Source organism: Salmo salar, chromosome ssa16 (genome assembly GCF_905237065.1).
Source record: "Salmo salar chromosome ssa16, Ssal_v3.1, whole genome shotgun sequence".
In the NCBI taxonomy this organism is placed as follows: Eukaryota; Metazoa; Chordata; class Actinopteri; order Salmoniformes; family Salmonidae; genus Salmo; species Salmo salar.
In genome coordinates, this window is record NC_059457.1 from 3,661,371 (window position 1) to 3,674,237 (window position 12,867).

Below are 12,867 nucleotides of genomic sequence, written 5' to 3' on the forward strand. Positions count from 1 at the left end.
GACTTTTCCTAGATCCGGGCGAAACTGAGCAATCGGGGGAGAAGGGCCTTGGTCAGGGAAGTGACCAAGAACCTGATGGTCACTCTGACAGAGCTTTAGAATTCCTCTGTGGAGGTGGGAGAACCTTCCAGAAGGACAACCATCTCTGCAGCACTCCACCAATTAGTACTTTATGGTAGAATGGCCAGACGGAAGCCAGTCCTCAGTAAAAGGCACATGACAGCCCGCTTGTGGTTTGCCAAAAGCCACCTAAAATACTCTCAGACCATGAGAAACAAGATTCTCTGGTCTGATGAAACCAAGATTGAACTCTTTGGCCTTAATGTCAAGTGTCACGTCTGGAAGAAACCTGGTACCATCCCTACGGTGAAGCATGTTGGTGGCAGCTTCATGCTGTGGAGATGTTTTTCAGCGGCAGGGCCTGGAAGACTAGTCAGGATCAAGGGAAAGATGAATGGAGCAAAGTACAGAGAGATCCTTGATTAAAACCTGCTCCAGAGTGCACGAGGACCTCAGACTGGGGCGAAGGTTCACCATCCAACAGGACAACGACCCTAACACACAGCCAAGAGAACGCAGTAGTGACTTCGGGACAAGTCTGAATGTCCTTGAGTGGCCCATCCAGATCCCGGACTTGAACCCAATCGAACATCTCTGGAGACACCTGAAAATAGCTGTGCAGCGACGTTCCCCATCCAACCTGACATTGAGAGGATCTGCAGAAAAGAATGGGATAAACTCCCCAAATACAGGTGTGCCAAATTTGTAGCGTCATACCCAAGAAGACTCAAGGCTGTAATCTCTGCCAAAGGTACTTCAACAAAGTACTGAGTAAAGGGTCTGAAAACATATGTAAATATGATATCAGTTTTTTTATTTATACATTTGCAAACATTTATATAAAACCTGTTTTTGCTTTGTCATTATGGGGTATTGTGTATAGATTGAGTTTTTTTGTGTTTTTTTTTATTATCCAGATTGAATAACACATTGTGGAAAAAGTCAAGGGGTCTGAATACTTTCCGAATGCACTGTATGTGTTAATACGTATCATTGGCACTGACACATTATATGGATTATAATTTATTTTTCTAATCATTTACTGTACAAAATATACCTCCAGGTATCAAAATGACCACGCCTACTGTATATTCAAAACAACAAAGTCAAAGGGAAACAAATGCAAAGCAGCAAACTGAGAACTATGAAATAGAGGCTCATAACTCATATATATACACAATAGCATTTGCTATGAAACATAGGTAAAATAAGCTTAAACAATCGTGTTCAGGATAAAGCAACATTCATATGCACTATTGCAGTCATATAGGAATTAGGGACTGAAGTTTAGTAAGTTTAGCAGCATAAAGATGCATTATATAGTTCTACCATAAAGATGCATTATAAGTTCTACCTTGCCTGTCAAGATGTAGGACCTTGAATGAGAACTAACTGTTGTCTACTATTAGATGTCCCACAACAAAAATTAAGATACATTTGTATCTGTAACATAGGCAAATATACAACTCAATGAAATGCAGGATCAGTATTGCTTTTGGTGGGTTGTTTATTTTAGCGATAGCATACTGGCAACTAAGACAAAAAACAACCTCTATATGCATCCAGTGACTACACAACCAAACATAGGTATTGAAAACAATTATCAATATAAACTCACCATGAATAGACATTTACATATAGGTTCATTTGGCTATCAAATATACACTGCTCTTTCAAAATAGATCGACTTTCTACAAAGCTATTACAAATAGAGAAATATATCTCTCCCATTACTCTATACCACTTCTGACTATTTACATCAAATACAAAGTAGAACAGAAACATCATATTAAACATAAATGAACTATAACGTTTCTCTTAGACTGTATGTAGCATGCGTTTTTTTAATTCGAAAGTAGCTATACTTTTACTGTGTCACAAAATTTCCCAGGTGTTATCAGAGAATTTGAAACATTTAAAATGCTGCCTTGGATTTGAATGTGACAAATAGGACAGTTCAATCTAGACATATTTTGAATTAGCAAAGAAAATGAACGTAATTGACATAACAATCCAATTTCAAGAATGGTTTCTGCAATCAAACTGGTTTAGCTGCCACTTGGTCTACCAACCTTCTGCCACCACCACCACTCATGCTTATTGTCATGTTATGACCAGATATGGTAGAAAGTAAATGTACTATCTCTGGTATGACCACAAGAGCATTAAACTATGGTATGCTGACTGTCAACATTCTCATGCTGTGTACCTGGAACTAGAACAAACTGAACAATTCATTTTAGTGACATCTCAGTCTCAGCTACATGTGCAAACACCGAGCTGAGACACTAAAGTCTGTTGTCCTTCTCATAAAAACACCTGTAGGTTCCTTTTTATATACATTTTAACGAGAGTAGTAATACTGAATAATAATAGTATTTTGAGTAATAAAATAGAGAGGATACAGGGAAAACTCAATTATGATTAGTGCGTACAGGTGTTTTGTAAATATTCTCAAGTTCAAAGTTAAATACCCACTGTCCTTTGACTGAATAGCTGCTACTGTATGTTCAAATAAGTAGATAACATTATCAATACATTACAAATAGGTAATTTAACACTGTGTTACTGCACAAAACATTTCAGATTTCAAGGGGAACTGGTGAAGACATCAAAGACGTGTCAGAGACACCTCCAAATGTGACCCTACTTGGCATGTGAGCGGACTTGTTTAATCTAGCATATACATTTTTTGGGGGGGGTTTAGCTGCAATGACTACAACCAAACACTACCTGTAGTTGTTGATCAGTCTCTCAGTTCACTGTGAAAGAATCTTGTCCCACACTTCCATGCAGAACTGCTTTAACTCAGTGACTTTTGTGGAATGGCCTAACAACTACAGGAAACGTTTGGGTGGAGTCATTGCAGCTAAAGGTGGCACAACCAGTTATTGAGCGTAAGGGGTCAGTTATTTTTTCAAATACTTTTTCACGGCACTGTACATGTACATTTACTTCAAAATACAAAGATCATTCCACTCGTCCTATCTTTAGTGAGGATGAGGATGTTCAATCTTTGTGTCCAAGTTGTAAATACCTATTTGTTTTTCACCCAGGGATATTGGGTGTTGCATAACTTTGTTTATGAAATAAGTATGTAATTGTTGCGTTATTTGTTCACTCAGGTTATCTTTATCTAATGTTAGGTTTTGGTTGAAGATCTGATAACATTCAGTATCAAAAATATGCTAAAGTAGAGAATCAGAAAGGGGGCAAAAACTTTTTCACAACAGTGTATATTGATGAGAACATATTTGATAGTCTATGTGTTATAAATTAGTTATTGCCTTTAGGGGAAAGTATCTGTCACTCTAGACTTGATCTTCATGACTAATTTCACTTTAATTTAGAGAAATCCCTATGGTTTTAGCTATTCACAAGACACAAGCTGTTCAAAATACATAATTATTTTATGTATTTGACATATTCCTTTAAATCAGAGGTGTCAAACTCATTCCACGGAGTGCAGATTGTCTTTGTTTTTTGGGGGGGTTTTCCTTTCAATTAAGGCCTAGACAACCAAGGAGAGTTTCTTACGAATTAGTACAAGGGCGAAAACCTGCAGACACTTGGTCCTCTGTGGAATGAGTTTGACAGGTGCTTTAAATAATTCATTACACATAGATATAATTATATTTTAAGAACATTTTTGTTAGTACTTAGTTACAATATCATGAGTTAAGAGCTTTATTCAGCAATTGTGCAAGATGCAGAGGTTGCTATTGTTAAAGAGAACTAATCACAAAGACAAATCAATAGAGAACTCAACATTGATATTAGCATAATAAATACATGTAGAAAGATACAAGGTGAGTGTTGAATAATACTAGACATTCGAACTCAGGAGGACTAATCCAGTCCCATTGTCAAGACCTGGAGTTGAGATAAAAGCAAATCAACAGAGAGAAAGGAAAGGAATAGGATACCACAGGAGTAGACAGATTTAGGCTCAACAGGTACTCTCCCATTGAAACTATGTATTCACACTCTCTTCTTAGCTTCATGAAGACACTCTCTTAAGTCTTGACATGTGTTCCCCAGAACAGGAGAGAAAATGAATCCATCTGTTTTCATCTGAAAAGCTGTGGCAGCACATCACTTTATCTACCAATTTCAGAACATTCCTTTCACAATCCTGTGGTTTTCTGAATAGTTGCCATCTAAATATATTTTGCTGCTTCCAAGCTATGAATTAGAGGAATGGTGTCTGATCTGTTGTTGGTGCCCTGGTAGGGTCCCAAATAGATGTGATAGGAGGGTAGAATGGAAGGTAGCGGTCGATAAGCAGACATCACTGTCTTTGTCCGTATACAGTTGTTGTCATTCTGCTTAACATCAGGTCAAGGCTCTCAACAAGCTAACCATGATCAGAAGCACAGCTGTTGCTGCGGTGACTGTCAGAATAGGGTTCCATTCTATATCACTCCCCTGAGGATGCAGAGACAAAGGTTAGGGGTAGCTTTTAGAGACCTATTCACACTTAGTAAGGCATACAATAAATAGAAATAAACATGCACACACAAACACATTTACGCCAAACGTACACTGAAAACTGTCACCAAATATTTAAATCACAAATATGTACATATTCGGCATAAAATAATTTGCTGAAGTTACAACAAAAATGATCTCAAATATAACAGTGATGTCATACATGAAAGCACTGTGTGAAACTACCTACCGTCCCATGTCTGTCACTCAAAGATACTTGGTATGTTTTATGCATGTGCATCTTACGATAAATGTGACTTTCTAATTGCCACCCTATAGCTAGCAATAACTTTGTTTGGTACCATACTGTATGTGCCGTAGCCAACTTCTCTCTGCCTTACATGACAATGAATGAAGAGACTTGGCTAAAGCACAAACTGACTGGCACGAGACTAGTAATTATCCACATTTATAAACTGGGTGGTTTGAGCCCTGAATGCTGATTTGCTGACACCCGTGGTATATCAGACTGTATACCACGGGTATGACAAAACGTTTATTTTGACTGCTCTAATTACGTTGATAACCAGTTTATAATAGCAATAACGTACCTCAGGGGTTTGTGATATATGGCCAATATACCACGACTAAGGGCTGTATCCAGGCACTCCGCGTTGTGTCGTGCGTAAGGAGAGCCCTTAACCGTGGTATATTCTTGTTATTTCTTAAACATAGAGTATCAACGATATATCTCAACTCCTATGTCAACTCTGAACACCTGATCAAACCAAAACTACACAAGAGCAGTAGTAACCAAAATAAAATCTCTGACAGTCTTAGTGGTCCTTCAAGATGGATTTGAACCAGCATCTGTCTTACTTTACTTGGATGGAAACACTAGGTTCTAACTGTAACTGTAAATCGCCATGCTTTTGGGTTCATATTATTACATCAGTGACTGGGTAGAAACATTTCAGAATGCTGATTTATGATGGCCTGTAATGCTTGTTGCTCAAGTGGTTTGCAGGTCATTTCTATTTTTCTAATGGTTGTGAACTCTTTTGGATCTTATTTTTCTCATTAGACTACAGATATCTGCCTGTCCAGTGCATACTGTCAGTGCAACAATGTATCAATTAATCTCCTGTCAAACTTTTCCCCACCAGTTGATTTAGCCTATGCTGTATTTACATTCAGCAACCAAAAGCAAGGTTGGTTCTCTCCTCAAATAGGCTAATAGTAACAAAACGTATTTAAAATAACTGCCCAAAAAGTTGTAGCCTACTTTTCCCTACGACTCAACAAAGCTTAGAGGAATTGCTAAAAGGTCAGCGGAGAGGCAAGCGGAAGTGCGTTATTGCGCAGGAGACAAGTGAAGATGAATAGGCTAAAGCTGAAGGCTACCTATTGAAAAGCTCATTCTTAACCATAATTCGTAGGCTAAATATAAGGCCTAGTAGGACTACGGTAGTGGATTTACCACCTGTGCTTTGCAAGAGAGAACAAATCTGTCGGTTTCTAGAGTTTACACACTCAAATTAAAATGTATTGTCAGCATTGACCACCACATGCTTAACTCAAATTGATAAATTATTCATCATTATGTAGGTGACAGGTTGCTGGAATTTCTATTTTCCCAATGGTTGTGAATTTGATCAGCATCACACTGTAGTCTACTAGCCATAGGTCTGCTCTTTCACCTTTAAACTCTCCCTATCAATATATTTTATACATTGTGTCTTTCCATTATCCTGCACATGCAAAACATCAGAAATAACTGTACTTGTAAGGTGTTTTTAACTAAAAGAGTAGGCCATAGCTGCGTCAGCGAATTTCACTGTGCAAGACACACATCAGATGTTGGGATGACGGGTGCTGTATGCAATGTGAACTTCGCAAGCCCTCAACTCACATAAAGCTTCCTTTACATTTGATCAATTTGACAATTATCTTGCACAAGGCCTACAACAAAATCCAATGAAGGATGTTATTAGCCTACTGTTTTTAAGAGAGTTGCCTACCTAACTCCAGGCTGTATTTGAAAAACTGCTAAAAAGCCCTGCGTTTTGAACGTACAAACAAGAATACATAATCAATATAAGATATTCTGATGTGCAACCTAAACCGGCGAATTTCGTGAATATGGGATTGACAGTTAGGCTATTGTTGGTATATTTTACAACAGAATTGCAGATTATTTTTAATGGATATTAGTGTAGGCTAATTGATAAGACTAAAGCCTATTCTGACAGGACTATATTAGGCCATAAGTTACGCAATCAAGGGTAAGAGTAAGCCGGTATAGGCCAGTGTCCCAGCAAAATAAATAGTGGGGATATGCCGTACCGGTAAAACGTGAGCCTATCACATCTAAAACAAAATGCCAAAACACTACAGGCTATTCCACCATTAACATTACTGCATGTCAGCCGCATGAAAAATTGGCGAATTGACTTGAAGCCGGATGGTATACGCTTCAAATTGCGTTGTGGTTCGACGAGAACACTTCATGAAAATTTTTGCCAAGGCAGAGATGAGTGGCCGAGACCAAGGCTCTTGCGGACAACAGTGGACGTATCAATTCAAGCTACAAGTGTAGGCCTAATAATAATCGCAGAATGTCATAATACACGTAGGTGTTTTGTAACAGATGTATCTTTCCATTTATCAAATTGCGGGTGCACAGTGCACTGTCAGGGTTTGGATGCTGGAAATATTTTGCACGGGTAGCCTACAGGAGTGTCTTTTTTAAGTGATTATTTGACAATCGCCGGTTGAAAACATCATGACTGGTTGTGTTTATGCTGCATTAAAAGGCATAGGCAGCACGCCCATAAAACTAGGAGAAGCTAAGCTTTCCCTAAAGTAAATTGAATTGCCAAAAGTACATAGCCTAATTAGCCTACTCCTGTCTATACATAAATACATTAAATTATTCAAAATAGGCTACTACACCAGAAAGCATGATTTGGCCCACAGAGGATCATTAGAGAGCTTCTTTTTTTTTTTAAAGCTGTGGATTGTTTTAAATCGCATTGCCTACAGTCGGAAGGGCCCGCAATTACCAAATAGATTATTGTTTAGTTATTGTTTAGTAACTGTAAGGATATATTGATTATTAAAAAAAATACAATCACTGAAAAACTGGAAAGCAAATGGCTATTGCTGTAAAGAGATGACAATGAGAAGACTCCAATCTATCTTTAATTATTAACATTCTCAACTTAATTGTGCAAACAGTAAGTGGCGTCTCATATTGGCACCAGCGGAGAACATTGGCCATAGATATCCCCCAGTGTGCATATTCACTGTCTTTATCATTGGATCAGTGCCACTTTTGTTTGTTTTTGGACATGAATTTCCTCCTCCAGGTTAGATTGATGTCATATCGTATTTGGGTCTCCCCTTTTCATAGTCCTATTATTTTATACGACCCTGGGTTTATAAGCACGGATATCGACAGTCGATAGCGCGCTGGACTTCGGGACAGAGGTTGAGGGTTCAAGACCTACTTCCCTGCCCGTTTCATTACATCGGTGTCAGAAGTGATCGGACCTTGCATCCACGAACGTGCATGTGCTTGGCCGGTGAGCGCGCTCTTTGAAAGGAGGGAGTATACAGTCACACTGTATATAGACTTATTTTTCTACTGTATTATTGACTGTATGTTTGTTTACTCCATGTGTAACTCTGTGTTGTTGTTTGTGTCGAACTGCTTTGCTTTATCTTGGCCAGGTCGCAGTTGCAAATGAGAACTTGTTCTCAACTTGCCTACCTGGTTAAATAAAGGTGAAATAAATAAAGTATTGTAACTATCCTGGGTTTATAAGCGCGGATATCGACTCATGCTTTTGGGGCACCCCCTGACAACGGCGAGTCGAGGAAATTTCTGGTTGCGACAACCAATCTTATCGACACAGAAGTAACGTAACGTTAGCTAGTTTAACATCCGATGACTTTGACCATCAAAATAGTCTGTCAACCCCACTATTTTCATACTAATCTGGAGCTATTATTTTCATTAATGATGATGTTTAGTTTATGGAGATAATAGATAAGTAAAACAAAGGAGCGTATTTTGATGGTGTTTAAATCTATTGATCTAATTAAATTAATAGTTCTACTTTTCAGCCCTTCCAGCCTGTATTTGAGAGGAACGAGGATTATCGGATGAAGCCCGATTCCTTTCTACTCTCAGATTGTCACGGTAAGGAAAAGAAAGCATTAAAAATGATTTGAGGCTAAATACAGCAGCCGTGTAGGGGTTCGATACAGGGTCGGCATCGGCGAGTATGTTCATTCTTGGTAGAAAATGCCCCACGAATTCGCTACACTCTTTAATTCCTGGTGTCGCAACCTCAACTGATGAGCTATACCCTGGGCACCCCCTGACAACCGTGAGTCGAGGACATTTCTGGTTGCGACAACCAATCATATCGCCGTCTGCAACCAAGAAGTAACCAAGAATAGCAATCGCCCACCAATCCGAGACGCCAGTCCAACCAAGACGTAACCAAGAGTTGCTTAGCTATATCCTTGGCGCAGTCGATAGCGGGCCAGAAGGTTGAGGGTTCGAGGCCTGCCATTACAATATGGTTCAGACAATATCATTTTTATTAATCTGTTTATCAGTGTCAGCAGAGTAGGCTAGCCTACTCTAAAGTCTAGTAGAATTGCATGAAATGTGTTTAGAAAAGGTCAACAAGAAATGTATCTGATATGCATATAGCCTCGGCCTAGTACTCTACACCACTATGCTCTGTCTTTCTTTGCGGCCAGTGATTGACTTATATTATTAGCCTAAATTATGATTATCCAATCTAATCATCACATTAGGAATAGTAGGCTATGTCACATAAGTCTGCAAATGCGAGTATGCATGGAATGCTTTATTATAAAGGTGCATGTTTATGGTGAAAATGAGCTTCCCGAAACGCCACCGATTTTAAAAGGAAGGTCTATTGTATGTTAAAAGTGATGTGACAAATCTTTAAGCTACTAGGCCCACAGAGATCACATCTGAAATGAATAGGGATTCTATATGTAATTATATGATTACATTTAACATTTTTTTAAAATTTAAGTCATTTAGCAGACGCTCTTATCCAGAGCGACTTACAAATTGGTGCATTCACCTTATAATATCCCGTGGAACAACCACTTTACAATAGTGCATCTAAATCTTTTAAGGGGGGGTTAGAAGGATTACTTTATCCTATCCCAGGTATTCCTTAAAGAGGTGGGGTTTCAGGTGTCTCCGGAAGGTGGTGATTGACTCCGCTGTCCTGGCGTCGTGAGGGAGCTTGTTCCACCATTGGGGTGCCAGAGCAGCGAACAGTTTTGACTGGGCTGAGCGGGAACTGTGCTTCCTCAGAGGTAGGGAGGCGAGCAGGCCAGAGGTGGATGAACGAAGTGCCCTTGTTTGGGTGTAGGGCCTGATCAGAGCCTGAATGTACGGAGGTGCCGTTCCCCTCACAGCTCCGTAGGCAAGCACCATGGTCTTGTAGCGGATGCGAGCTTCGACTGGAAGCCAGTGGAGAGAGCGGAGGAGCGGGGTGACGTGAGAGAACTTGGGAAGGTTGAACACCAGATGGGCTGCGGCGTTCTGGATGAGTTGTAGGGGTTTAATGGCACCGGCAGGGAGCCCAGCCAACAACGAGTTGCAGTAATCCAGCACGGAGATGACAAGTGCCTGGATTAGGACCTGCGCCGCTTCCTGTGTGAGGCAGGGTCGTACTCTGCGAATGTTGTTGAGCATGAACCTACAGGATCGGGTCACCGCCTTGATGTTAGTGGAGAACGACAGGGTGTTGTCCAGGGTCACGCCGAGGCTCTTAGCACTCTGGGAGGAGGACACAAGGGAGTTGTCAACCGTGATGGCGAGATCATGGAACGGGCAGTCCTTCCACAGGAGGAAGAGCAGCTCCGTCTTGCCGAGGTTCAGCTTGAGGTGGTGATCCGTCATCCACACTGATATGTCTGCCAGACATGCAGAGATGCGATTCGCCACCTGGTTGTCAGAAGGGGGAAAGGAGAAGATTAATTGTGTGTCATCTGCATAGCAATGATATGAGAGACCATGTGAGGATATGACAGAGCCAAGTGACTTGGTGTATAGCGAGAATAGGAGAGGGCCTAGAACAGAGCCCTGGGGGACACCAGTGGTGAGAGCACGTGGTGCGGAGACAGATTCTCGCCACGCCACCTGGTAGGAGCGACCTGTCAGGTAGGACGCAATCCAAGCGTGGGCCGCGCCGGAGATGCCCAGCTCGGAGAGGGTGGAGAGGAGGATCTGATGGTTCACAGTATCAAAGGCAGCAGATAGGTCTAGAAGGATGAGAGCAGAGGAGAGAGAGTTAGCTTTAGCAGTGTGGAGAGCCTCCGTGACACAGAGAAGAGCAGTCTCAGTTGAATGCCTAGTCTTGAAACCTGACTGATTAGGATCAAGAAGGTCATTCTGAGAGAGATAGCAAGAGAGCTGGCCAAGGACGGCAAGTTCAAGAGTTTTAGAGAGAAAGGAAAGAAGGGATACTGGTCTGTAGTTGTTGACATCGGAGGGATCGAGTGTAGGTTTTTTCAGAAGGGGTGCAACTCTCGCTCTCTTGAAGACGGAAGGGACGTAGCCGGCGGTCAAGGATGAGTTGATGAGCGAGGTGAGGTAGGGGAGAAGGTCTCCGGAAATGGTCTGGAGAAGAGAGGAGGGGATAGGGTCAAGTGGGCAGGTTGTTGGGCGGCCGGCCGTCACAAGACGCGAGATTTCATCTGGAGAGAGAGGGGAGAAAGAGGTCAAAGCACAGGGTAGGGCAGTGTGAGCAGGACCAGAGGTGTCGTTTGACTTAGCAAACGAGGATCGGATGTCGTCAACCTTCTTTTCAAAATGGTTGACGAAGTCATCCGCAGAGAGGGAGGGGGGGGAGGAGGATTCAGGAGGGAGGAGAAGGTAGCAAAGAGCTTCCTAGGGTTAGAGGCAGATGCTTGGAGTTTAGAGTGGTAGAAAGTGGCTTTAGCAGCAGAGACAGAAGAGGAAAATGTAGAGAGGAGGGAGTGAAAGGATGCCAGGTCCGCAGGGGAGGCGAGTTTTCCTCCATTTCCGCTCGGCTGCCCGGAGCCCTGTTCTGTGAGCTCGCAGTGAGTCGTCGAGCCACGGAGCAGGAGGGGAGGACCGAGCCGGCCTGGAGGATAGGGGACAGAGGAAATCAAAGGATGCAGAGAGGGAGGAGAGGAGGGTTGAGGAGGCAGAATCAGGAGATAGGTTGGAGAAGGTTTGAGCAGAGGGAAGAGATTATAGGATGGAAGAGGAGAGAGTAGCGGGAGAGAGAGAGCGAAGGTTGGGACGGCGCAATACCATCCGAGTAGGGGCAGAGTGAGAAGTGTTGGATGAGAGCGAGAGGGAAAAGGATACAAGGTAGTGGTCGGAGACTTGGAGGGGAGTTGCAATGAGATTAGTGGAAGAACAGCATCTAGTAAAGATGAGGTCAAGCGTATTGCCTGCCTTGTGAGTAGGGGGGGAAGGTGAGAGGGTGAGGTCAAAAGAGGAGAGGAGTGGAAAGAAGGAGGCAGAGAGGAAGGAGTCAAAGGTAGATGTGGGGAGGTTAAAGTCACCCAAAACTGTGAGAGGTGAGCCATCCTCAGGAAAGGAACTTATCAAGGCGTCAAGCTCATTGATGAACTCTCCAAGGGAACCTGGAGGGCGATAAATGATAAGGATGTTAAGCTTGAAAGGGCTGGTAACTGTGACAGCATGGAATTCAAATGAGGAGATAGACAGATGGGTCAGGGGAGAAAGAGAGAATGTCCACTTGGGAGAGATGAGGATTCCAGTGCCACCACCCCGCTGGCTCGATGCTCTAGGGGTATGCGAGAACACGTGGGCAGACGAGGAGAGAGCAGTAGGAGTAGCAGTGTTATCTGTGGTAATCCATGTTTCCGTCAGCGCCAGGAAGTCTAGGGACTGGAGGGTAGCATAGGCTGAGATGAACTCAGCCTTGTTGGCCGCAGACCGGCAGTTCCAGAGGCTGCCGGAGACCTGGAACTCCACGTGGGTCGTGCGCGCTGGGACCACCAGGTTAGAGTGGCAGCGGCCACGTGGTGTGGAGCGTTTGTATGGCCTGTGCAGAGGGGAGAGAACAGGGATAGACAGACACATAGTAGACAAGCTACAGAAGAGGCTACGCTAATGCAAAGGAGATTGGAATGACAAGTGGACTACACGTCTCGAATGTTCAGAAAGTTAAGCTTACGTTGCAAAAATCTTATTGACTAAAATGACAAATGAAACAGTACTGCTGGCTGGTGGAGTAGGCTAGCTAGCAGTGGCTGCGTTGTTGACTTTGAACGTGTAGCTGGCTAGGTAACCTCGATAGTTTCAGTACTACA

General features: G+C 42.4%; 1 protein-coding gene across 8 annotated transcripts in view; it reads right to left on the reverse strand.

The window, feature by feature from the left end:
• Window positions 1-1,549: 1,549 nt before the first annotated feature.
• Window positions 1,550-12,867, reverse strand: part of LOC106573051 (coiled-coil domain-containing protein 136) — a 68,421-nt gene continuing 57,103 nt past the window's right edge. For all 8 annotated transcript variants that reach the window (XR_001321249.2, XM_014147688.2, XM_014147689.2 and 5 more), the window contains one exon: window positions 1,550-4,488. Coding sequence is in view for 7 of the 8 variants with exons in the window: in XM_014147688.2 (XP_014003163.1) it covers window positions 4,396-4,488 (93 nt within the window). In the remaining variant the exon portion in view is untranslated. The remainder of the gene's footprint in view (window positions 4,489-12,867) is intronic.